This window comes from Pseudoliparis swirei, chromosome 4 (genome assembly GCF_029220125.1).
Source record: "Pseudoliparis swirei isolate HS2019 ecotype Mariana Trench chromosome 4, NWPU_hadal_v1, whole genome shotgun sequence".
NCBI lineage: Eukaryota > Metazoa > Chordata > Actinopteri > Perciformes > Liparidae > Pseudoliparis > Pseudoliparis swirei.
The window spans coordinates 34,377,376-34,400,711 of record NC_079391.1 but is presented as its reverse complement, the minus strand read 5'-3'; the positions used below and the strand labels follow the sequence as shown (position 1 = coordinate 34,400,711).

Genomic DNA, 23,336 nt, shown 5'->3' with positions numbered 1-23,336 from the left:
TTGACATGACATCATCGCTGCTACGCTGCTGCAGAATGACAGCAGCAGGTGATCATGAGGGCGTTAGATATGAACGTGTTGACATGACATCATCGCTGTTACGCTGCTGCAGAATGACAGCCAGCAGGTCATCATGAGGGCGTTAGATATGAACGTGTTGACATGACATCATCGCTGCTACCTGCTGCAGAATGACAGCAGCAGGTGATCATGAGGGCGTTAGATATGAACGTGTTGACATGACATCATCGCTGTTACGCTGCTGCAGAATGACAGCAGCAGGTGATCATGAGGGCGTTAGATATGAACGTGTTGACATGACATCATCGCTGCTACCTGCTGCAGAATGACAGCAGCAGGTGATCATGAGGGCGTTAGATATGAACGTGTTGACATGACATCATCGCTGCTACGCTGCTGCAGAATGACAGCCAGCAGGTGATCATGAGGGCGTTAGATATGAACGTGTTGACATGACATCATCGCTGCTACCTGCTGCAGAATGACAGCAGCAGGTGATCATGAGGCGTTAGATATGAACGTGTTGACATGACATCATCGCTGCTACCTGCTGCAGAATGACAGCAGCAGGTGATCATGAGGGCGTTAGATATGAACGTGTTGACATGACATCATCGCTGCTACCTGCTGCAGAATGACAGCAGCAGGTGATCATGAGGGCGTTAGATATGAACCTGTTGACATGACATCATCGCTGCTACGCTGCTGCAGAATGACAGCAGCAGGTGATCATGAGGCGGTAGATATGAACCTGTTGACATGACATCATCGCTGTTACGCTGCTGCAGAATGACAGCCAGCAGGTGATCATGAGGCGTTAGATATGAACGTGTTGACATGACATCATCGCTGCTACGCTGCTGCAGAATGACAGCAGCAGGTGATCATGAGGCGTTAGATATGAACCTGTTGACATGACATCATCGCTGCTACGCTGCTGCAGAATGACAGCAGCAGGTGATCATGAGGCGTTAGATATGAACGTGTTGACATGACATCATCGCTGCTACCTGCTGCAGAATGACAGCAGCAGGTGATCATGAGGCGTTAGATATGAACCTGTTGACATGACATCATCGCTGCTACGCTGCTGCAGAATGACAGCAGCAGGTGATCATGAGGCGTTAGATATGAACGTGTTGACATGACATCATCGCTGCTACGCTGCTGCAGAATGACAGCCAGCAGGTGATCATGAGGGCGTTAGATATGAACGTGTTGACATGACATCATCGCTGCTACCTGCTGCAGAATGACAGCAGCAGGTGATCATGAGGCGTTAGATATGAACGTGTTGACATGACATCATCGCTGCTACGCTGCTGCAGAATGACAGCAGCAGGTGATCATGAGGGCGTTAGATATGAACGTGTTGACATGACATCATCGCTGCTACCTGCTGCAGAATGACAGCAGCAGGTGATCATGAGGCGTTAGATATGAACGTGTTGACATGACATCATCGCTGCTACCTGCTGCAGAATGACAGCAGCAGGTGATCATGAGGCGTTAGATATGAACGTGTTGACATGACATCATCGCTGCTACGCTGCTGCAGAATGACAGCCAGCAGGTGATCATGAGGCGTTAGATATGAACGTGTTGACATGACATCATCGCTGCTACCTGCTGCAGAATGACAGCAGCAGGTGATCATGAGGGCGTTAGATATGAACCTGTTGACATGACATCATCGCTGTTACGCTGCTGCAGAATGACAGCAGCAGGTGATCATGAGGGCGTTAGATATGAACGTGTTGACATGACATCATCGCTGCTACGCTGCTGCAGAATGACAGCAGCAGGTGATCATGAGGGCGTTAGATATGAACGTGTTGACATGACATCATCGCTGCTACGCTGCTGCAGAATGACAGCAGCAGGTCATCATGAGGGCGTTAGATATGAACCTGTTGACATGACATCATCGCTGCTACGCTGCTGCAGAATGACAGCCAGCAGGTCATCATGAGGGCGTTAGATATGAACGTGTTGACATGACATCATCGCTGCTACCTGCTGCAGAATGACAGCAGCAGGTGATCATGAGGGCGTTAGATATGAACCTGTTGACATGACATCATCGCTGTTACGCTGCTGCAGAATGACAGCAGCAGGTGATCATGAGGGCGTTAGATATGAACGTGTTGACATGACATCATCGCTGCTACCTGCTGCAGAATGACAGCAGCAGGTGATCATGAGGGCGTTAGATATGAACGTGTTGACATGACATCATCGCTGCTACGCTGCTGCAGAATGACAGCCAGCAGGTGATCATGAGGGCGTTAGATATGAACGTGTTGACATGACATCATCGCTGCTACGCTGCTGCAGAATGACAGCAGCAGGTCATCATGAGGGCGTTAGATATGAACGTGTTGACATGACATCATCGCTGCTACCTGCTGCAGAATGACAGCAGCAGGTCATCATGAGGGCGTTAGATATGAACGTGTTGACATGACATCATCGCTGCTACCTGCTGCAGAATGACAGCAGCAGGTGATCATGAGGGCGTTAGATATGAACCTGTTGACATGACATCATCGCTGCTACGCTGCTGCAGAATGACAGCAGCAGGTGATCATGAGGGCGTTAGATATGAACCTGTTGACATGACATCATCGCTGCTACCTGCTGCAGAATGACAGCAGCAGGTGATCATGAGGGCGTTAGATATGAACCTGTTGACATGACATCATCGCTGCTACGCTGCTGCAGAATGACAGCAGCAGGTGATCATGAGGGCGTTAGATATGAACGTGTTGACATGACATCATCGCTGTTACGCTGCTGCAGAATGACAGCAGCAGGTCATCATGAGGGCGTTAGATATGAACGTGTTGACATGACATCATCGCTGCTACGCTGCTGCAGAATGACAGCAGCAGGTGATCATGAGGGCGTTAGATATGAACCTGTTGACATGACATCATCGCTGCTACGCTGCTGCAGAATGACAGCAGCAGGTGATCATGAGGGCGTTAGATATGAACCTGTTGACATGACATCATCGCTGCTACGCTGCTGCAGAATGACAGCAGCAGGTCATCATGAGGGCGTTAGATATGAACGTGTTGACATGACATCATCGCTGCTACGCTGCTGCAGAATGACAGCAGCAGGTGATCATGAGGGCGTTAGATATGAACCTGTTGACATGACATCATCGCTGCTACGCTGCTGCAGAATGACAGCCAGCAGGTGATCATGAGGGCGTTAGATATGAACCTGTTGACATGACATCATCGCTGCTACGCTGCTGCAGAATGACAGCAGCAGGTGATCATGAGGGCGTTAGATATGAACCTGTTGACATGACATCATCGCTGTTACGCTGCTGCAGAATGACAGCCAGCAGGTGATCATGAGGGCGTTAGATATGAACCTGTTGACATGACATCATCGCTGTTACGCTGCTGCAGAATGACAGCAGCAGGTGATCATGAGGGCGTTAGATATGAACGTGTTGACATGACATCATCGCTGCTACGCTGCTGCAGAATGACAGCAGCAGGTGATCATGAGGGCGTTAGATATGAACGTGTTGACATGACATCATCGCTGCTACCTGCTGCAGAATGACAGCAGCAGGTGATCATGAGGGCGTTAGATATGAACGTGTTGACATGACATCATCGCTGCTACCTGCTGCAGAATGACAGCAGCAGGTGATCATGAGGGCGTTAGATATGAACGTGTTGACATGACATCATCGCTGCTACGCTGCTGCAGAATGAGCCAGCAGGTGATCATGAGGGCGTTAGATATGAACGTGTTGACATGACATCATCGCTGCTACGCTGCTGCAGAATGACAGCAGCAGGTGATCATGAGGGCGTTAGATATGAACCTGTTGACATGACATCATCGCTGTTACGCTGCTGCAGAATGACAGCCAGCAGGTGATCATGAGGGCGTTAGATATGAACGTGTTGACATGACATCATCGCTGCTACCTGCTGCAGAATGACAGCAGCAGGTGATCATGAGGGCGTTAGATATGAACCTGTTGACATGACATCATCGCTGCTACCTGCTGCAGAATGACAGCAGCAGGTGATCATGAGGGCGTTAGATATGAACGTGTTGACATGACATCATCGCTGCTACCTGCTGCAGAATGACAGCAGCAGGTGATCATGAGGGCGTTAGATATGAACGTGTTGACATGACATCATCGCTGCTACCTGCTGCAGAATGACAGCAGCAGGTGATCATGAGGGCGTTAGATATGAACGTGTTGACATGACATCATCGCTGCTACCTGCTGCAGAATGACAGCAGCAGGTGATCATGAGGCGTTAGATATGAACGTGTTGACATGACATCATCGCTGCTACCTGCTGCAGAATGACAGCAGCAGGTGATCATGAGGCGTTAGATATGAACGTGTTGACATGACATCATCGCTGCTACGCTGCTGCAGAATGACAGCAGCAGGTGATCATGAGGCGTTAGATATGAACCTGTTGACATGACATCATCGCTGTTACGCTGCTGCAGAATGACAGCCAGCAGGTGATCATGAGGCGTTAGATATGAACGTGTTGACATGACATCATCGCTGCTACCTGCTGCAGAATGTCAGCAGCAGGTGATCATGAGGCGTTAGATATGAACCTGTTGACATGACATCATCGCTGCTACCTGCTGCAGAATGACAGCAGCAGGTGATCATGAGGCGTTAGATATGAACGTGTTGACATGACATCATCGCTGCTACCTGCTGCAGAATGTCAGCAGCAGGTGATCATGAGGCGTTAGATATGAACGTGTTGACATGACATCATCGCTGCTACCTGCTGCAGAATGACAGCAGCAGGTGATCATGAGGGCGTTAGATATGAACGTGTTGACATGACATCATCGCTGCTACCTGCTGCAGAATGACAGCAGCAGGTGATCATGAGGGCGTTAGATATGAACGTGTTGACATGACATCATCGCTGCTACCTGCTGCAGAATGACAGCAGCAGGTGATCATGAGGGCGTTAGATATGAACCTGTTGACATGACATCATCGCTGCTACGCTGCTGCAGAATGACAGCAGCAGGTGATCATGAGGGCGTTAGATATGAACGTGTTGACATGACATCATCGCTGTTACGCTGCTGCAGAATGACAGCAGCAGGTGATCATGAGGGCGTTAGATATGAACCTGTTGACATGACATCATCGCTGCTACGCTGCTGCAGAATGACAGCAGCAGGTCATCATGAGGGCGTTAGATATGAACGTGTTGACATGACATCATCGCTGCTACGCTGCTGCAGAATGACAGCAGCAGGTGATCATGAGGGCGTTAGATATGAACCTGTTGACATGACATCATCGCTGCTACGCTGCTGCAGAATGACAGCAGCAGGTGATCATGAGGGCGTTAGATATGAACCTGTTGACATGACATCATCGCTGCTACGCTGCTGCAGAATGACAGCAGCAGGTCATCATGAGGGCGTTAGATATGAACGTGTTGACATGACATCATCGCTGCTACGCTGCTGCAGAATGACAGCAGCAGGTGATCATGAGGGCGTTAGATATGAACCTGTTGACATGACATCATCGCTGCTACCTGCTGCAGAATGACAGCAGCAGGTGATCATGAGGGCGTTAGATATGAACCTGTTGACATGACATCATCGCTGCTACGCTGCTGCAGAATGACAGCAGCAGGTGATCATGAGGGCGTTAGATATGAACCTGTTGACATGACATCATCGCTGCTACGCTGCTGCAGAATGACAGCCAGCAGGTCATCATGAGGGCGTTAGATATGAACGTGTTGACATGACATCATCGCTGCTACCTGCTGCAGAATGACAGCAGCAGGTGATCATGAGGGCGTTAGATATGAACGTGTTGACATGACATCATCGCTGCTACGCTGCTGCAGAATGAGCCAGCAGGTGATCATGAGGGCGTTAGATATGAACGTGTTGACATGACATCATCGCTGCTACGCTGCTGCAGAATGACAGCAGCAGGTGATCATGAGGGCGTTAGATATGAACCTGTTGACATGACATCATCGCTGTTACGCTGCTGCAGAATGACAGCCAGCAGGTGATCATGAGGGCGTTAGATATGAACGTGTTGACATGACATCATCGCTGCTACCTGCTGCAGAATGACAGCAGCAGGTGATCATGAGGCGTTAGATATGAACGTGTTGACATGACATCATCGCTGCTACCTGCTGCAGAATGACAGCAGCAGGTGATCATGAGGCGGTAGATATGAACCTGTTGACATGACATCATCGCTGCTACCTGCTGCAGAATGACAGCAGCAGGTGATCATGAGGGCGTTAGATATGAACCTGTTGACATGACATCATCGCTGCTACCTGCTGCAGAATGACAGCAGCAGGTGATCATGAGGGCGTTAGATATGAACGTGTTGACATGACATCATCGCTGCTACCTGCTGCAGAATGACAGCAGCAGGTGATCATGAGGGCGTTAGATATGAACGTGTTGACATGACATCATCGCTGCTACCTGCTGCAGAATGACAGCAGCAGGTGATCATGAGGGCGTTAGATATGAACGTGTTGACATGACATCATCGCTGCTACCTGCTGCAGAATGACAGCAGCAGGTGATCATGAGGGCGTTAGATATGAACGTGTTGACATGACATCATCGCTGTTACCTGCTGCAGAATGACAGCAGCAGGTGATCATGAGGGCGTTAGATATGAACCTGTTGACATGACATCATCGCTGCTACGCTGCTGCAGAATGACAGCAGCAGGTGATCATGAGGGCGTTAGATATGAACGTGTTGACATGACATCATCGCTGCTACCTGCTGCAGAATGACAGCAGGTGATCATGAGGGCGTTAGATATGAACCTGTTGACATGACATCATCGCTGCTACCTGCTGCAGAATGACAGCAGCAGGTGATCATGAGGGCGTTAGATATGAACGTGTTGACATGACATCATCGCTGTTACGCTGCTGCAGAATGACAGCAGCAGGTGATCATGAGGGCGTTAGATATGAACGTGTTGACATGACATCATCGCTGCTACCTGCTGCAGAATGACAGCAGCAGGTGATCATGAGGGCGTTAGATATGAACCTGTTGACATGACATCATCGCTGCTACCTGCTGCAGAATGACAGCAGCAGGTGATCATGAGGGCGTTAGATATGAACGTGTTGACATGACATCATCGCTGCTACGCTGCTGCAGAATGACAGCAGCAGGTGATCATGAGGGCGTTAGATATGAACGTGTTGACATGACATCATCGCTGCTACGCTGCTGCAGAATGACAGCAGCAGGTGATCATGAGGGCGTTAGATATGAACGTGTTGACATGACATCATCGCTGCTACCTGCTGCAGAATGACAGCAGCAGGTGATCATGAGGGCGTTAGATATGAACGTGTTGACATGACATCATCGCTGCTACGCTGCTGCAGAATGACAGCAGCAGGTGATCATGAGGGCGTTAGATATGAACGTGTTGACATGACATCATCGCTGCTACGCTGCTGCAGAATGACAGCAGCAGGTGATCATGAGGGCGTTAGATATGAACGTGTTGACATGACATCATCGCTGCTACGCTGCTGCAGAATGACAGCAGCAGGTGATCATGAGGGCGTTAGATATGAACCTGTTGACATGACATCATCGCTGCTACCTGCTGCAGAATGAGCCAGCAGGTGATCATGAGGGCGTTAGATATGAACCTGTTGACATGACATCATCGCTGCTAGCTGCTGCAGAATGACAGCCAGTATTTACTGCTTACTCTTCACACGCAACAAGTACTATGAAACATCAAGGAGGTGCTCAGTGGTGATTGGCTCACAGCCAGGAGGCCTGGGCCAATCACGCTCCTCCAGGTCCTCTGTGTGGAGCTGTTCTCCTCCTGGTCTCCTCGTGTTCTCCTCGTGGTCTCCTCCTGTTCTCTTCGTGTTCTCCTCCTGTTCTCTTCGTGTTCTCCTCCTGTTCTCTTCGTGTTCTCCTCGTGTTCTCCTCGTGGTCTCCTCGTGTTCTCCTCGTGGTCTCCTCGTGGTCTCCTCGTGTTCTCCTCGTGGTCTCCTCGTGTTCTCGTGTTCTCCTCGTGTTCTCCTCGTGGTCTCCTCGTGTTCTCCTGTTCTCCTCGTGGTCTCCTCGTGTTCTCCTCGTGTTCTCCTCGTGGTCTCCTGTTCTCCTCGTGTTGTCCTCGTGTTCTCCTCGTGGTCTCCTCGTGGTCTCCTCCTGTTCTCCTCGTGTTCTCCTCGTGGTCTCCTCCTGTTCTCCTCGTGTTCTCCTCGTGGTCTCCTCGTTGTCTCCTCGTGTTCTCCTCGTTGTCTCCTCGTGTTGTCTCCTCGTGGTCTCCTCGTGTTCTCCTCTTGGTCTCCTCGTGTTCTCCTCGTGGTCTCCTCGTGTTCTCCTCTTGGTCTCCTCGTGGTCTCCTCGTGTTCTCCTCGTGGTCTCCTCGTGTTCTCCTCCTGTTCTCCTCGTGGTCTCGTGTTCTCCTCGTGGTCTCCTCGTGTTCTCCTCGTGGTCTCCTCGTGGTCTCCTCCTGTTCTCCTCGTGGTCTCCTCGTGTTCTCCTCGTGTTCTCCTCGTGTTCTCCTCGTGTTCTCTTCGTGTTCTCTTCGTGTTCTCCTCCTGTTCTCCTCGTGGTCTCCTCCTGTTCTCCTCCTGTTCTCCTCATGGTCTCCTCATGGTCTCCTCGTGGTCTTGTGTTCTCCTCGTGTTCTCCTCTTGTTCTCCTCGTGGTCTCCTCGTGTTCTCCTCGTGTTCTCCTCGTGTTCTCCTCCTGTTCTCCTCGTGTTCTCCTCATGTTCTCCTCATGGTCTCCTCGTGTTGTCCTCGTGTTCTCCTCGTGGTCTCCTCTTGGTCTCCTCCTGTTCTCCTCGTGTTCTCTTCGTGTTCTCCTCGTGTTCTCCTCGTGTTCTCCTCCTGTTCTCCTCGTGTTCTCCTCATGTTCTCCTCATGGTCTCCTCGTGTTCTCCTCGTGTTCTCCTCGTGGTCTCCTCGTGTTCTCCTCGTGTTGTCCTCGTGGTCTCCTCGTGGTCTCCTCGTGTTCTCCTCGTGTTCTCCTCGTGTTCTCCTCGTGTTCTCCTCCTGGTCTCCTCGTGTTCTCCTCGTGTTCTCCTCGTGGTCTCCTCGTGGTCTCCTCGTGTTCTCCTCGTGTTCTCCTCGTGTTCTCCTCTCAGCCTTACCCCGGCTCGTATGGATGTGAATGAGTGTTGGGGGAGGGGCCGTAGGCGCTGATTGGGGCGATTTAGAGAAGCGCTATATAAACTTGAAGGTTATTATTATTATTATACAACTTTACACTCATGGATCCATATAAATCTGTATAACTAAAACCTGCTAATACTAGTATTTACAAATCTTAACACATTTCATATACTTGCAAAGTAGTATTGACTCTTATTTACACACTAATGAGTATATTATATATATAGAAGTTAAACGTGCATGTATTGACTGGTATTACTTGTAAGTACATGCATTTTCAGACATGTACTTGTAGTTGCAAGTACTTGGATGTATGTATTAAATGTACTCGTGTATGTTGTAGTATTTAGTTCTATGTATTTCTGTGGTGTTCACAGTGTGTGAGTCTCCTCCCGGAGCCTGAGCCCTTGGAGCTTGTCTGACCCCAGCAGCACCAGAGCACTGAGTCCCCGCATGGCGCCTGCAGACGGGCAGAACATGTAAACGATGGGCGCCATCTTGGCTACGGAGCGGAGGAGGAGGAGCCCTTTTGCCAGCTTTTCATTTTATTTCTAAAACCATGGCGGACGAGATGCTACGGCAGCACAAGCGGTCGACCACGGAGCTACAGACCGTCAGTTTCCCCATGGGGTGGAGAAAGGTAAACAAGGGACAACAAGAGGGCAAGAAGTGCTTTCATTGTCACTTTAAGTTTCGCGGGTATCGCAAGCAGATTTGCGTCCGTCACTCCGCCAAGTGGTGAACGTGAGCGTTCCATGTGAGACTCACAGCCAGGAGGCACCAAGAGGTCAGGGCTCTGGAGAGCAGCGTCCTTCGTAAAGTGTCCGGTAGACACAGCCTCTGTAAACGTAATGGCTGCCATCTTGTTTCCTAACTCAGGCCGAACCATGTGATCATCAGGCAGCCAATCCCTGAAGAGACACCAGGAGACGCTGGAATCCTCCCTGCCGCAGAGCAGGGGGTTATGGGTAATCTCACGTCACTGTTCTGGTGAACTGGAATAAACTGTCAACTGTAGCATTTAATTCAGGTGACTCTCCTCGGGGGCGTGGCCTCCCGACACACGATGCCGCAGCAAGCAGAAGGTGGGGGGGGCTTACGGAGGGGGCGGGGCTCGGCGCGGTGTGAATCGGGCCGGCGTGAGCACGGTGACGGACACGACAACGAGCATGCAAAACACACGACGGCCGCACGCCGAAGCTCTCCTCCCCCACCGGCCCTGAACGCCTCGCGGTGAGCGGACGGAGCTTCGGCGTGTCCGCGGTGACGATACTCACACAAACACCACGAGGACAACGGCCACCGGGCGGAAACAAGAAGCACAACATGGACTCTGATTGGCCGAGGAGGCCGCAGTACCTCTGGATGCCCTGGAAGGTGCTGCTAGCCATGTCCACGATGCCGCCCGTCGGCCGGGCGACCACGCCCACCAAGCCTTTCCCGATGCCCTTGAAGAAGCCCAGCGCTCCCTCCTTCTTCGCTCCTGCGGACACAAAGTCAGCAGCTGGTGTCTCCGCTGTCCTCACGCTGCCCTCGTGCGCCTCAGGACTCACCCTCCACCGGCTTGGTGACGATGCCTGTGACTCCGCCCAAGACCCCCTGTGGACACACAGCGTGTTACTGACCTCAGACCGGCTGATAACATGTGACCTGGTCTCTCAGGCCTCTGCAGACCTTCAGCAGTCCTTTCCCTCCTTTAGCCAGACTCTGGCCGAAGTCTCTGGGGGGGCGGTTCATCTCCTCCCGGCGCTTCTGTTGGTACTCTTTGTCCATGGTGATGGCTGCCAGACCCTTTCCCACCGAACCCGTGATCCTGGAAACCATTCCTGCAGCGCCCCCTGGAGGCCCAAGTCCAAAGAATTAAGACGAGCTCAGCGGCTCCTCGTAAGGTCGTCTGCAGACCCGGACCAGAAGGCCTCGGTCCCTTACCGACTGTGTGACCCAGCAGGCTGCGGACTCCGATCACAAAACCCTCTGCGAACTCCTCGGGACCCTGAACGGCTCCCTGAGGAACACACGGCCACCACAAGTCACACCTCGAAGGACTGCAGGTCTTCACGGGTCGGCTTGGCTCCAGGTGGATTTGTGAGTTGCGTTACCTGGAACGGTTCGTAGAAGAAGGCCTCCACTCCCTCAGACAGACCTCGGATCAGTCCGAAAGGGTTCCCGAGGACGTCCAGACCCAGAACCAGAACATACATCTGCTTGAGGAACTGCAGCCAAAGAAACAACACCACGGTGTGAGGTCGCAGTTCTTCTCATCCGTTAGATTAGCAGACTTCGAGTCCACTGCAGAAGACAAGCCAGACATGGGGACACATGGGGTCTATTGGGGACACATGGGGTCTATTAGGGACACTTGGGGACACATGGGGTCTATTGGGGACACATGGGGTCCTTTGGGGACACATGGGGTCTATTAGGGACACATGGGGTCCTTTGGGGACACATGGGGTCTATTGGGGACACATGGGGTCTATTAGGGACACATGGGGTTTATTGGGGACACATGGGGTCCTTTGGGGACACATGGGGTCTATTGGGGACACATGGGGTCCTTTGGGGACACATGGGGTCTATTAGGGACACATGGGGTCTATTGGGGACACATGGGGTCTATTAGGGACACATGGGGTCTATTGGGGACACATGGGGTCTATTAGGGACACATGGGGTCCTTTGGGGACACATGGGGTCTATTAGGGACACATGGGGTCTATTGGGGACACATGGGGTCCTTTGGGGACACATGGGGTCCTTTGGGGACACATGGAGTCTATTGGGGACACATGGGGTCCTTTGGGGACACATGGGGTCTATTGGGGACACATGGGGTCTATTAGGGACACATGGGGTCTATTGGGGACACATGGGGTCCTTTGGGGACACATGGGGTCTATTAGGGACACATGGGGTCCTTTGGGGACACATGGGGTCTATTAGGGACACATGGGGTTTATTGGGGACACATGGGGTCCTTTGGGGACACATGGGGTCCTTTGGGGACACATGGGGTCTATTGGGGACACATGGGGTCCTTTGGGGACACATGGGGTCTATTAGGGACACATGGGGTCTATTGGGGACACATGGGGTCCTTTGGGGACACATGGAGTCTATTGGGGACACATGGGGTCCTTTGGGGACACATGGGGTCTATTGGGGACACATGGGGTCTATTAGGGACACATGGGGTCTATTAGGGACACATGGGGTCTATTGGGGACACATGGGGTCTATTGGGGACACATGGGGTCCTTTGGGGACACATGGGGTCTATTAGGGACACATGGGGTCCTTTGGGGACACATGGGGTCTATTGGGGACACATGGGGTCTATTAGGGACACATGGGGTCTATTAGGGACACATGGGGTCTATTGGGGACACATGGGGTCCTTTGGGGACACATGGGGTCTATTTCATTTCATTTACATTTCATTTCATTTATTTATTTATTTGTACAGGGACCGGACACATTAATCAACCCATGGGTAAATGTGTTAACGTTAGCTAAGGCTAAATTTCAGCTTTGGTCCCTGTGGCCAGATGTTACAGCCTTCACTAAAGGAGTAAGAGGTTAACACAGTAACATAATAGAAAAGCAGTAAACATACAGGTTACGATAAAATACTGGCCTCTTCATAAAATCATTAAAACATCGAATACAAAAAATAAAATAAAAATAAATAAAATAAAAACAGACATAAAAACAATAATCACTGAGGAGGGAGTCACAGTTCATGCTCACACATCTGACTGGTAAAAAGCCAGTTCTTCAGGCCGTGTTTAAAAGAGTAAAAAGTTCTGCTGGTGCGTATATTCAGAGGCAGGGCATTCCAGAGCTGTCCTGCTTTCACTGAAAAGGCAGACTGACTAACAGAACTCCTCCTAAATGGGATGACGCAGTCGCCTCTCTCCACAGATCTAGTTTGTCTGCTACTCTGTGTTTTTTGTTTAATAAATTCACCAAGTGGGGGAGGAGCCATATCATTAAAAACCTTAAAAACGAGACACATATTGGCAAGTTTGATGAGGTTATCCCAGTTCAGGAGACTGTATTTAGTTAAAATGGCACAGTGGTGATAACTCCTGGGCTTCTGATCCAGTATTTTTAGAGCTTGCTGATGCAGGATTTGAATTGGTTTCAGAGTGGTGCTGCTGGCTTGAGCCCAGCTGGTTAAGCAGTAGGTCAGATATGGAATGATGATTGCGTTAAAGTACAGTTTTGCAGTATCTATGTTTAAGTTATTTCTTATGTATTTGAAATTGATTAAATGAAATCTGACAACCTTTGCCACGTTTTTTACCTGCTACTTAAAAGAAAGGTTTGAGTCGAGGTAGATACCTAGGTATTTATATTCAGGCACTATCTGGAGCCGCTCACCAGAGACATAGACATCTGGCTCAGGTGAGTTACATGCCGTCTTTGTGAAAAACATGCAGACTGTCTTTTTCACATTTAGTTGTAGACAGGAATCTGAGAACCATTTAGAAACATGGACCATGGTATCAGTGAGTTGACGTGCAGCCTGAACTTTGCTTTTTGCATGGACATAGATCACTGTGTCATCAGCGTACATTTGGATACTACATCCCTTACAGACACTGGGGAGGTCATTTATATACAGGCTGAATAATAATGGTCCCAAAATCGAACCCTGAGGGACACCCACTTCATATCCCAGCATAGGCGATACAGCCTCACCTACTCTAACACACTGGGTTCTTCCCTCCAGGTAGGACTTCATTAATGCTTGCGATTCAGCTGAGAGGTTGAAATCTGACATTTTCCTAATAAGGATATTGTGATTGACTGTCAAAAACCTTCCAGAGGTCAAGAAATACTGCTCCAACTACTCCCCCTTTATCCATTGTAAGCTTTATATTCTCAAGGAGAAAGCAGTTGGCTGTGTCAGTGGAGTGCTTGGCTCGGAAACCAAACTGCATGGGATGTAATGTTGTGCACCGACAGATATGCTAGAGAGGTTCATGTCATTTATGTTCGCTTTCTCTCATTCCAGGCTTCCTGATTGTTTTCACCTGTCATCACACCTGTCTCCTATGCTCATCAGTGTCAGCCCCGCCCCTGATTGGTCCCACCTGTGTCTTGTTACCATGTGCTTAAATTCCCCTGTCTCCCAGTGTTCCTTGTCAGTTCGTCTGGTCTTTGCCATGATCAGGTCGGGTTATGTTGTGCTCTTGAAAAGTTTTGATCCCTCACCACGTGAGCGCTTTCATTTGTTCACTGCAGAACCGAAAAATAAAGTACTTACAAATACTTTATCTCTGTCTCCGGTCGTGCAATTGGGTCCTACTTCCTAAGTGTCTGAGATCGTAACAGAACAGAACTGACCACATTATGGACCCAGCCGACCCAAGAACGCTTCACGCCGCTCTGTCGGTACAGGGCGTGACGATTTTTCATCACGAGGAAAAACTGGACAAAGTCAGCCGGGAAATACAAGAGCTGAGAGGACGCCAGGCCGGGGTTCAGGAAGAATTATCTACACAGATGCAACAACTGGTTGCCCAAATGAATAATTTTTTCAGTCAACAGACTGCTCCTCCGGTGACGTCATCCACAGCTGAGAATTTGCCTGTCAATACTCCAGCTGACGACCCAGGTCAGGCTGTTTCCTCCCCGTTACGGCTGGCTCTTCCGGAGAGATTTTCCGGAGACTCTTCGAATTGCAGAGCCTTTCTGGTACAGTGTGATCTGCATTTTCAACACAACCCAGCAGCTTTTTTATCTGAGCATGGTAAAGTGGCGTTTATTGTGTCTCATTTAACGGGAAGAGCTGCAGCCTGGGCTACTGCAGAATGGTCTAGAGACACCGAACTATGTTACTCATTGGCCGATTTCATAGAGACTATGAGGCGCATGTTTGACCAGTCATCGCCTGCTACGGAGGCCAGCAGAAGACTGTTTCAAATCGTCAGCTCAACCGTCAGGTGGTTGATTATGCCATCGAGTTTCGTACAGCAGCAGCGGACAGCGGATGGAATGTTCCGGCTCTTCGTGACGCCTTCATGACAGGACTTTCGGAACCGATAAAGGACCAGCTGGCTCCACTGGAGACACCCCGGGATCTGGAATCCCTCATCGCTGTGGCCATCCGGATCGATAACCGTCTTCGGAAAGAGAGAGGGCGTCGACGCAACGGAGATGTTATTCCCAGCTTCCAGAATTCGCCTCGGAGGGTCGCGCGCCAGCGGAGGATTTCCAGCTCATGTTACCGGACCATCAGAGGACTACACTTCCGAATGACTCCGGGAACCCATGCAGCTTGGAAGAACCAGGCTTTCTCTGGAGGAGAGGCAGCGCCGTCACGGAGGGTTGCTGTTTCTACTGCGGCCAGCCGGGTCATCAACTCGCTTCATGCCGGGAAAGATCGTGCACACCAGTCAAAAGGAGGGCGCTGGTGAGCAAGTTTCCGCAGACTTCCTCCTCGACCTGTTACTCAGGTAGACATTTGTATTAACAATCAGACCTTTGACCAGGGTGTGTTAATAGACTCAGGGGCTGACGAAAGCCTTATAGACTGGGGCCTAGTCAAACAGCTAAAAATAAAACTGTCCCGCTATCTCATCCTGTTAGTGCCAGTGCCTTAGACGGCCGCTTGTTGTTCACAGTTACCCATTGCACTGAGCCCATACGGATTACTATAAATAAGGACCATACCGAGAGCATGCAATTTCATATTTTGAGTCGACTCAGCACCCGATTATTTTGGGGTTTCCTTGGCTGAAGATCCACAATCCTCACATAGACTGGCCTTCAGGAAAGTTAAGGAATGGGAGAGGATTGTAAGGGCAGGTGTAAACTTTCGCAACCTGTAAATGCACCAACAGACTCTAGTAGGATCATTATAGATCACCCTGACTATCCTGATCTACACAAGGTACCTTCCTGTTACCATGATTTAAAAGAAGTGTTTAACAAGTCTAAAGCCTTGTCGCTACCTCCTCACCGAGATTTTGACTGTCCCATTGATCTCTTACCGAGCCCCCATTCCCAAGGGAGACTTTACTCGATTTCGAGACCTGAGAGAACAGCAATGGATGAATACATCTCCTCTTCACTCAAATCAGGGATTATCCGTCCTTCATCGTCTCCAGCCGGAGCGGATTCTTTGTGGGAAAGAAAGACGGGTCTCTGAGACCTTGCATAGACTACAGTCCACTAAATGACATTACGGTGAAGAACCGCTATCCTCTGCCACTCATGTCATCTGCTTTTGAACTGCTTCAAGCGGCCAAGATATTCACCAAGTTGGATTTAAGAAATGCATATCACTTGGTTAGAATAAAACAAGGGGATGAGTGGAAGACTGGATTCAACACTCAGAATGGTCACTATGAGTACTTGGTAATGCCTTTTGGACTGTGCAATGCACCGGCTGTTTTCAAGCTTTTGTGAATGAGGTTTTGCGGGAATTCTTGAATATTTCAGTGTTTGTGTATCTGGATGACATACTGATTTTCTCCCCAGACGCTAAATCTCATGTTAACCATGTCCGCCAAGTTTTGCAGAAGCTACTGGATAATCAGCTATATGTCAAGGCAGAGAAGTGCGAGTTCCACACAGAAGAGGTGTCTTTCTTAGGATACATAGTCTCACCTAATCATATCCAAATGGATCCTGAAAGTCAGTGCAGTATCCCAGTGGCCCACACCAGACTCCAGGAAAAGGTTCAGCAGTTCCTAGGATTTGCTAACTTCTATAGGAAGTTTATTAGGAATTTCAGTTCTGTTGCTGCTCCTCTGCATGTTCTGACTTCTCCTAAGGTTCCTTCAAGTGGACCCCCCAGGCGGATCTTGCTTTCAAACTTCTCAGAGATAGATTCACCTCAGCTCCCATACTCACCATTCCAGATCCCCAGCGCCAGTTTATGGTCGAGGTGGATGCTTCCAATGAGGGAATTGGAGGAGTACTGTCTCAACGTTCTGCAGAAGACAACAAGATGCATCCATGTGCTTACCTGTCGCGGAAGTTGACAACGGCAGAGCGGAATTATGACGTGGGAAACAAGGAATTGTTAGCTGTAAAAGCTGCCCTCGAGGAATGGAGACACTGGCTAGAGGTGCAGAGCAACCGTTTTAGTCTGGACAGATCACAAGAATCTAGAATATATAAGAAAGGCTAAGCGTCTCAACTCCCGTCAGGCCAGGTGGACACTTTTCTTTAGTAGATTCAACTTCACACTCTCTTTTCGTCCCGGGTCTCAGAATCAAAACCCGATGCTTTGTCTCGTCTTTACGATCCCGAACCACTTGCGGTAGAGCCCAAGACCATCCTTCCACTTAACCGGGTGATCGGAGCCTTTTCCTGGCAAGTGGAGTCAGACGTTAAAGAGGCAAATGTCATGAATCCAGCGCCTAGCGAGTGTCCCAACAATCTGCTGTTTGTTCCTGAGGCTCTTCACTCCAAGGTCATCCACTGGGCTCACTCATCTGTGCTTTCGTGCCATCCGGGAGTAGCAAGAACAATGTTCAGGATTCAACAACGTTTCTGGTGGCCATCCATGAAGAAAAATGTGGCCGAGTATGTAGCGGCTTGTCCGGTGTGTGCGTGTAATAAGACCTCATCTCAAGTTAAGATGGGCTTGCTCCAGCCGCTGCCGATTCCCCATCGTCCTTGGTCACACATTTCGATGGATTTTGTGACAGGATTTCCCTCATCCAGAGGCAAGACTACGGTTCTAACAGTGGTTGATCGATTTTCAAAGATGGCTCACTTCATCCCATTGACCAAGCTTCCTCTGCCAAAGTCACCGCAGAGGTCATGATGAATCACGTATTCAGGATCCATGGATTCCCTAATGACATTGTTTCCGACAGGGTCCACAATTCATTTCCGCCTTCTGGAAAGAGTTTTGTCGACTCATAGGTGCCACCGTCAGCCTGTCATCAGGATATCACCCTCAGTCAAATGGACAGTCGGAGCGTCTGAACCAAGAACTAGAGACTACGCTCGTTGTCTCGTCTCCGGAACCAGACCACCTGGGTGACCACCTCACATGGGTCGAGGTTGCCCACAATACCCTTCCCACGGCGGCCACAGGTCTCTCTCCATTCCATTGTGTCAATGGTTTCCAGCCTCCACTTTTCCCTAACAACGAGGAAGAGGTGATGGTTCCATCGGCACATGCCATGATCAGACGTTGTCGCAGAGTTTGGGCTGGTGCTCGCCAGTCTCTTCTCCAGTTCAGCTCGGATGAAGGCTGTTGCGGACGTTCATCGCAGGGTCGCTCCCTCCTACAGTCCAGGCCAAAAGGTTTGGCTCTCTACCAAAGACTTACCACTCCATGTCGCCTCAAAGAAACTGGCTCCGAGATTTGTGGGTCCGCTTCCAGTGTCCAGAGTCATCAACCCGGCGTCGTGCGCTTGCAACTCCCAGGACCTTGAGAGTGCACCCAACGTTTCACGTTAGTAAAATCAAGCGGGAGTGTGAGAGCACACTTGTACCCGCCTCCAAACCCCCTCCACCGCCCCAGTTCTTTGAAGGGGGGACGTTTACAAGGTCCGTAAGCTACTGGAGGTCCGTAATAGGGAGGGCAAGCAATTCCTGGTAGACTGGAAGGGTTACGGTCCTGAGGCTAGAAGCTGGATAGCTGCTTCATTTATCGTAGACAAGACTCTTATCCACGACTTTTACAATCAGCCTGGGCCATCAGGAGTTGGCCCTAGAGGGGGTACTGTTGTGCACCGACAGATATGCTAGAGAGGTTCATGTCATTTATGTTCGCTTTCTCTCATTCCAGGCTTCCTGATTGTTTTCACCTGTCATCACACCTGTCTCCTATGCTCATCAGTGTCAGCCCGCCCTGATTGGTCCCACCTGTGTCTTGTTACCATGTGCTTAAATTCCCCTGTCTCCCAGTGTTCCTTGTCAGTTCGTCTGGTCTTTTGCCATGATCAGGTCGGGTTATGTTGTGCTCTTGAAAAGTTTTTGATCCCTCACTACGTGAGCGCTTTCATTTTGTTCACTGCAGAACCGAAAAATAAAGTACTTACAAATACTTTATCTCTGTCTCCCGGGTCGTGCAATTGGGTCCTACTTCCTAAGTGTCTGAGATCGTAACATGTAACTTGTAAGGCGAGTTGTTAAGGTGTTTAATTAGTTGCTCTGCTAGGGATTTCTCAGCTATTTTAGAGATAGCTGGGAGGATGCTAATGGGCCGATAGTTGGTAATATCGGTTTTATCACCTGATTTAAAGATAGGTGTTATTATGGCTGATTTCCATCCTTTAGGGAACACACATTGCCTAATGGTGTTATTGATTATACTGGTGATCAGGAGCGCGAGTGGGTCTTTATGTTTCTTAAGGAACATGTTGTCAATACCATACACATCTTTTGCCCTGGAGTTCCTAAGAGAGCCCATGAGGCGATTGACTGTAACATTAGAGACCTCTAGGAAGGAGAAGCTAGGTTCACCCCCAGCTACAGGCGGCAGGTCAACTGAGCCGATGCTGGACCTAGGGGCCAGGGCCTCCACCGAGTCAATAAAATAGGAGTTAAAAGCTGTACACATGATTCTTGCATCTTGTGTAAGGCAACCATTTACCTTAACTTTTGGGGACTATTGGGGACACATGGGGTCTATTAGGGACACATGGGGTCCTTTGGGGACACATGGGGTCTATTGGGGACACATGGGGTCTATTAGGGACACATGGGGTCCTTTGGGGACACATGGGGTCTATTAGGGACACATGGGGGCTATTGGGGACACATGGGGTCCTTTGGGGACACATGGGGTCTATTAGGGACACATGGGGTCCTTTGGGGACACATGGGGTCTATTAGGGACACATGGGGTCTATTGGGGACACATGGGGTCCTTTGGGGACACATGGGGTCTATTGGGGACACATGGGGTCCTTTGGGGACACATGGGGTCTATTGGGGACACATGGGGTCCTTTGGGGACACATGGGGTCTATTGGGGACACATGAGGTCTATTAGGGACACATGGGGTCCTTTGGGGACACATGGGGTCTATTGGGGACACATGGGGTCCTTTGGGGACACATGGGTCTATTGGGGACACATGGGGTCTATTAGGGACACATGGGGTCCTTTGGGGACACATGGGGTCCTTTGGGGACACATGGGGTCTATTGGGGACACATGGGGTCTATTGGGGACACATGGGGTCTATTGGGGACACATGGGGTCCTTTGGGGACACATGGGGTCTATTGGGGACACATGGGGTCTATTGGGGACACATGGGTCCTTTGGGGACACATGGGGTCTATTAGGGACACATGGGGTCCTTTGGGGACACATGGGGTCCTTTGGGGACACATGGGGTCTATTAGGGACACATGGGGTCCTTTGGGGACACATGGGGTCTATTGGGGACACATGGGGTCTATTAGGGACACATGGGGTCCTTTGGGGACACATGGGGTCTATTGGGGACACATGGGTCCTTTGGGGACACATGGGGTCTATTAGGGACACATGGGGTCCTTTGGGGACACATGGGGTCTATTAGGGACACATGGGGTCTATTGGGGACACATGGGGTCCTTTGGGGACACATGGGGTCTATTAGGGACACATGGGGTCTATTAGGGACACATGGGGTCTATTAGGGACACATGGGGTCTATTGGGGACACATGGGGTCTATTAGGGACACATGGGGTCCTTTGGGGACACATGGGGTCTATTAGGGACACATGGGGTCCTTTGGGGACACATGGGGTCTATTGGGGACACATGGGGTCTATTAGGGACACATGGGGTCCTTTGGGGACACATGGGGTCTATTAGGGACACATGGGGTCTATTGGGGACACATGGGGTCCTTTGGGGACACATGGGGTCTATTGGGGACACATGGGGTCCTTTGGGGACACATGGGGTCTATTAGGGACACATGGGGTCTATTGGGGACACATGGGGTCCTTTGGGGACACATGGGGTCTATTGGGGACACATGGGGTCCTTTGGGGACACATGGGGTCTATTAGGGACACATGGGGTCTATTGGGGACACATGGGGTCCTTTGGGGACACATGGGGTCTATTGGGGACACATGAGGTCTATTAGGGACACATGGGGTCCTTTGGGGACACATGGGGTCTATTAGGGACACATGGGGTCTATTGGGGACACATGGGGTCCTTTGGGGACACATGGGGTCTATTAGGGACACATGGGGTCCTTTGGGGACACATGGGGTCCTTTGGGGACACATGGGGTCTATTGGGGACACATGGGGTCTATTGGGGACACATGGGGTCCTTTGGGGACACATGGGGTCTATTGGGGACACATGGGTCCTTTGGGGACACATGGGGTCTATTGGGGACACATGGGTCCTTTGGGGACACATGGGGTCTATTGGGGACACATGGGGTCTATTAGGGACACATGGGGTCCTTTGGGGACACATGGGGTCCTTTGGGGACACATGGGGTCTATTAGGGACACATGGGGTCCTTTGGGGACACATGGGGTCTATTGGGGACACATGGGGTCTATTAGGGACACATGGGGTCCTTTGGGGACACATGGGGTCTATTAGGGACACATGGGGTCTATTGGGGACACATGGGTCCTTTGGGGACACATGGGGTCTATTAGGGACACATGGGGTCCTTTGGGGACACATGGGGTCTATTAGGGACACATGGGGTCTATTAGGGACACATGGGGTCTATTGGGGACACATGGGGTCCTTTGGGGACACATGGGGTCTATTAGGGACACATGGGGTCCTTTGGGGACACATGGGGTCTATTAGGGACACATGGGGTCTATTAGGGACACATGGGGTCTATTGGGGACACATGGGGTCTATTAGGGACACATGGGGTCCTTTGGGGACACATGGGGTCTATTAGGGACACATGGGGTCCTTTGGGGACACATGGGGTCTATTAGGGACACATGGGGTCTATTAGGGACACATGGGGTCCTTTGGGGACACATGGGGTCTATTAGGGACACATGGGGTCCTTTGGGGACACATGGGGTCTATTAGGGACACATGGGGTCTATTGGGGACACATGGGGTCTATTGGGGACACATGGGGTCCTTTGGGGACACATGGGGTCTATTAGGGACACATGGGGTCTATTGGGGACACATGGGGTCTATTGGGGACACATGGGGTCTATTGGGGACACATGGGGTCTATTGGGGACACATGGGGTCTATTGGGGACACATGGGGTCTATTGGACACATGGGGTCTATTGGGACACATGGGGTCTATTAGGACACATGGGGTCTATTAGACACATGGGGTCCTTTGGGACACATGGGGTCTATTGGGGACACATGGGGTCTATTAGGGACACATGGGGTCTATTGGGACACATGGGGTCTATTAGGGACACATGGGGTCCTTTGGGGACACATGGGGTCTTAGGGACACATGGGGTCTATTGGGGACACATGGGGTCTATTGGGACACATGGGGTCTATTGGGACACATGGGGTCTATTGGGACACATGGGGTCCTTTGGGACACATGGGGTCCATTGGGGACACATGGGGTCTATTAGGGACACATGGGGTCTATTGGGGACACATGGGGTCTATTAGGGACACATGGGGTCCTTTGGGGACACATGGGGTCTATTAGGGACACATGGGGTCTATTGGGGACACATGGGGTCCTTTGGGGACACATGGGGTCTATTAGGACACATGGGGTCTATTGGGACACATGGGGTCCTTTGGGGACACATGGGGTCTATTGGGACACATGGGGTCTATTAGACACATGGGACACATGGGGTCCTTTGGGGACACATGGGGTCTATTGGGGACACATGGGGTCCTTTGGGGACACATGGGGTCTATTGGGGACACAGAAGACACCAAGGAGGACTCTGAATTGAAGGCCAGTCCGTTGCATGAAGCATCGTAGACACGCAGAGTCTGAGGGCTACCTGCTCGCTGTAGTGACGCACCACGGCCCACATCAGCTTCTCTCTGCGGTAGAACTGGTACTTCACCTCGAAGAAGGCCAGCCTGAGGACAAAGACACAGGGTTCACTTCCTGTGGAGCTCAGAGTGATCTGATGTCTGATCCTCATGGCCCAGAATGCATCTCTCTACAACACAAAGGAGGCG

General features: G+C 50.6%; 2 protein-coding genes across 2 annotated transcripts in view; both read right to left on the bottom strand.

The window, feature by feature from the left end:
- The window catches only part of LOC130193255 (intermembrane lipid transfer protein VPS13C-like), a 94,454-nt gene that overhangs the window by 7,117 nt on the left and 64,001 nt on the right, over positions 1–23,336 (bottom strand). Inside the window, exons 37-42 of the mRNA XM_056413704.1 lie at positions 23,153–23,234; positions 11,327–11,440; positions 11,157–11,232; positions 10,902–11,065; positions 10,781–10,826; positions 10,587–10,710 (exon numbers count right to left, since the gene is read on the bottom strand). Coding sequence (XP_056269679.1) covers positions 10,587–10,710; positions 10,781–10,826; positions 10,902–11,065; positions 11,157–11,232; positions 11,327–11,440; positions 23,153–23,234 — 606 coding nt within the window. The remainder of the gene's footprint in view (positions 1–10,586; positions 10,711–10,780; positions 10,827–10,901; positions 11,066–11,156; positions 11,233–11,326; positions 11,441–23,152; positions 23,235–23,336) is intronic.
- LOC130193042 (uncharacterized) lies at positions 6,703–10,578 on the bottom strand. Its single transcript, XM_056413356.1, has 2 exons — positions 7,691–10,578; positions 6,703–6,763 (listed from the first exon to the last, which is right to left on the bottom strand). Exon 1 carries the CDS (start codon positions 8,821–8,823, stop codon positions 7,882–7,884), a length of 942 nt encoding a protein of 313 aa, XP_056269331.1. The 5' UTR covers positions 8,824–10,578; the 3' UTR covers positions 6,703–6,763; positions 7,691–7,881.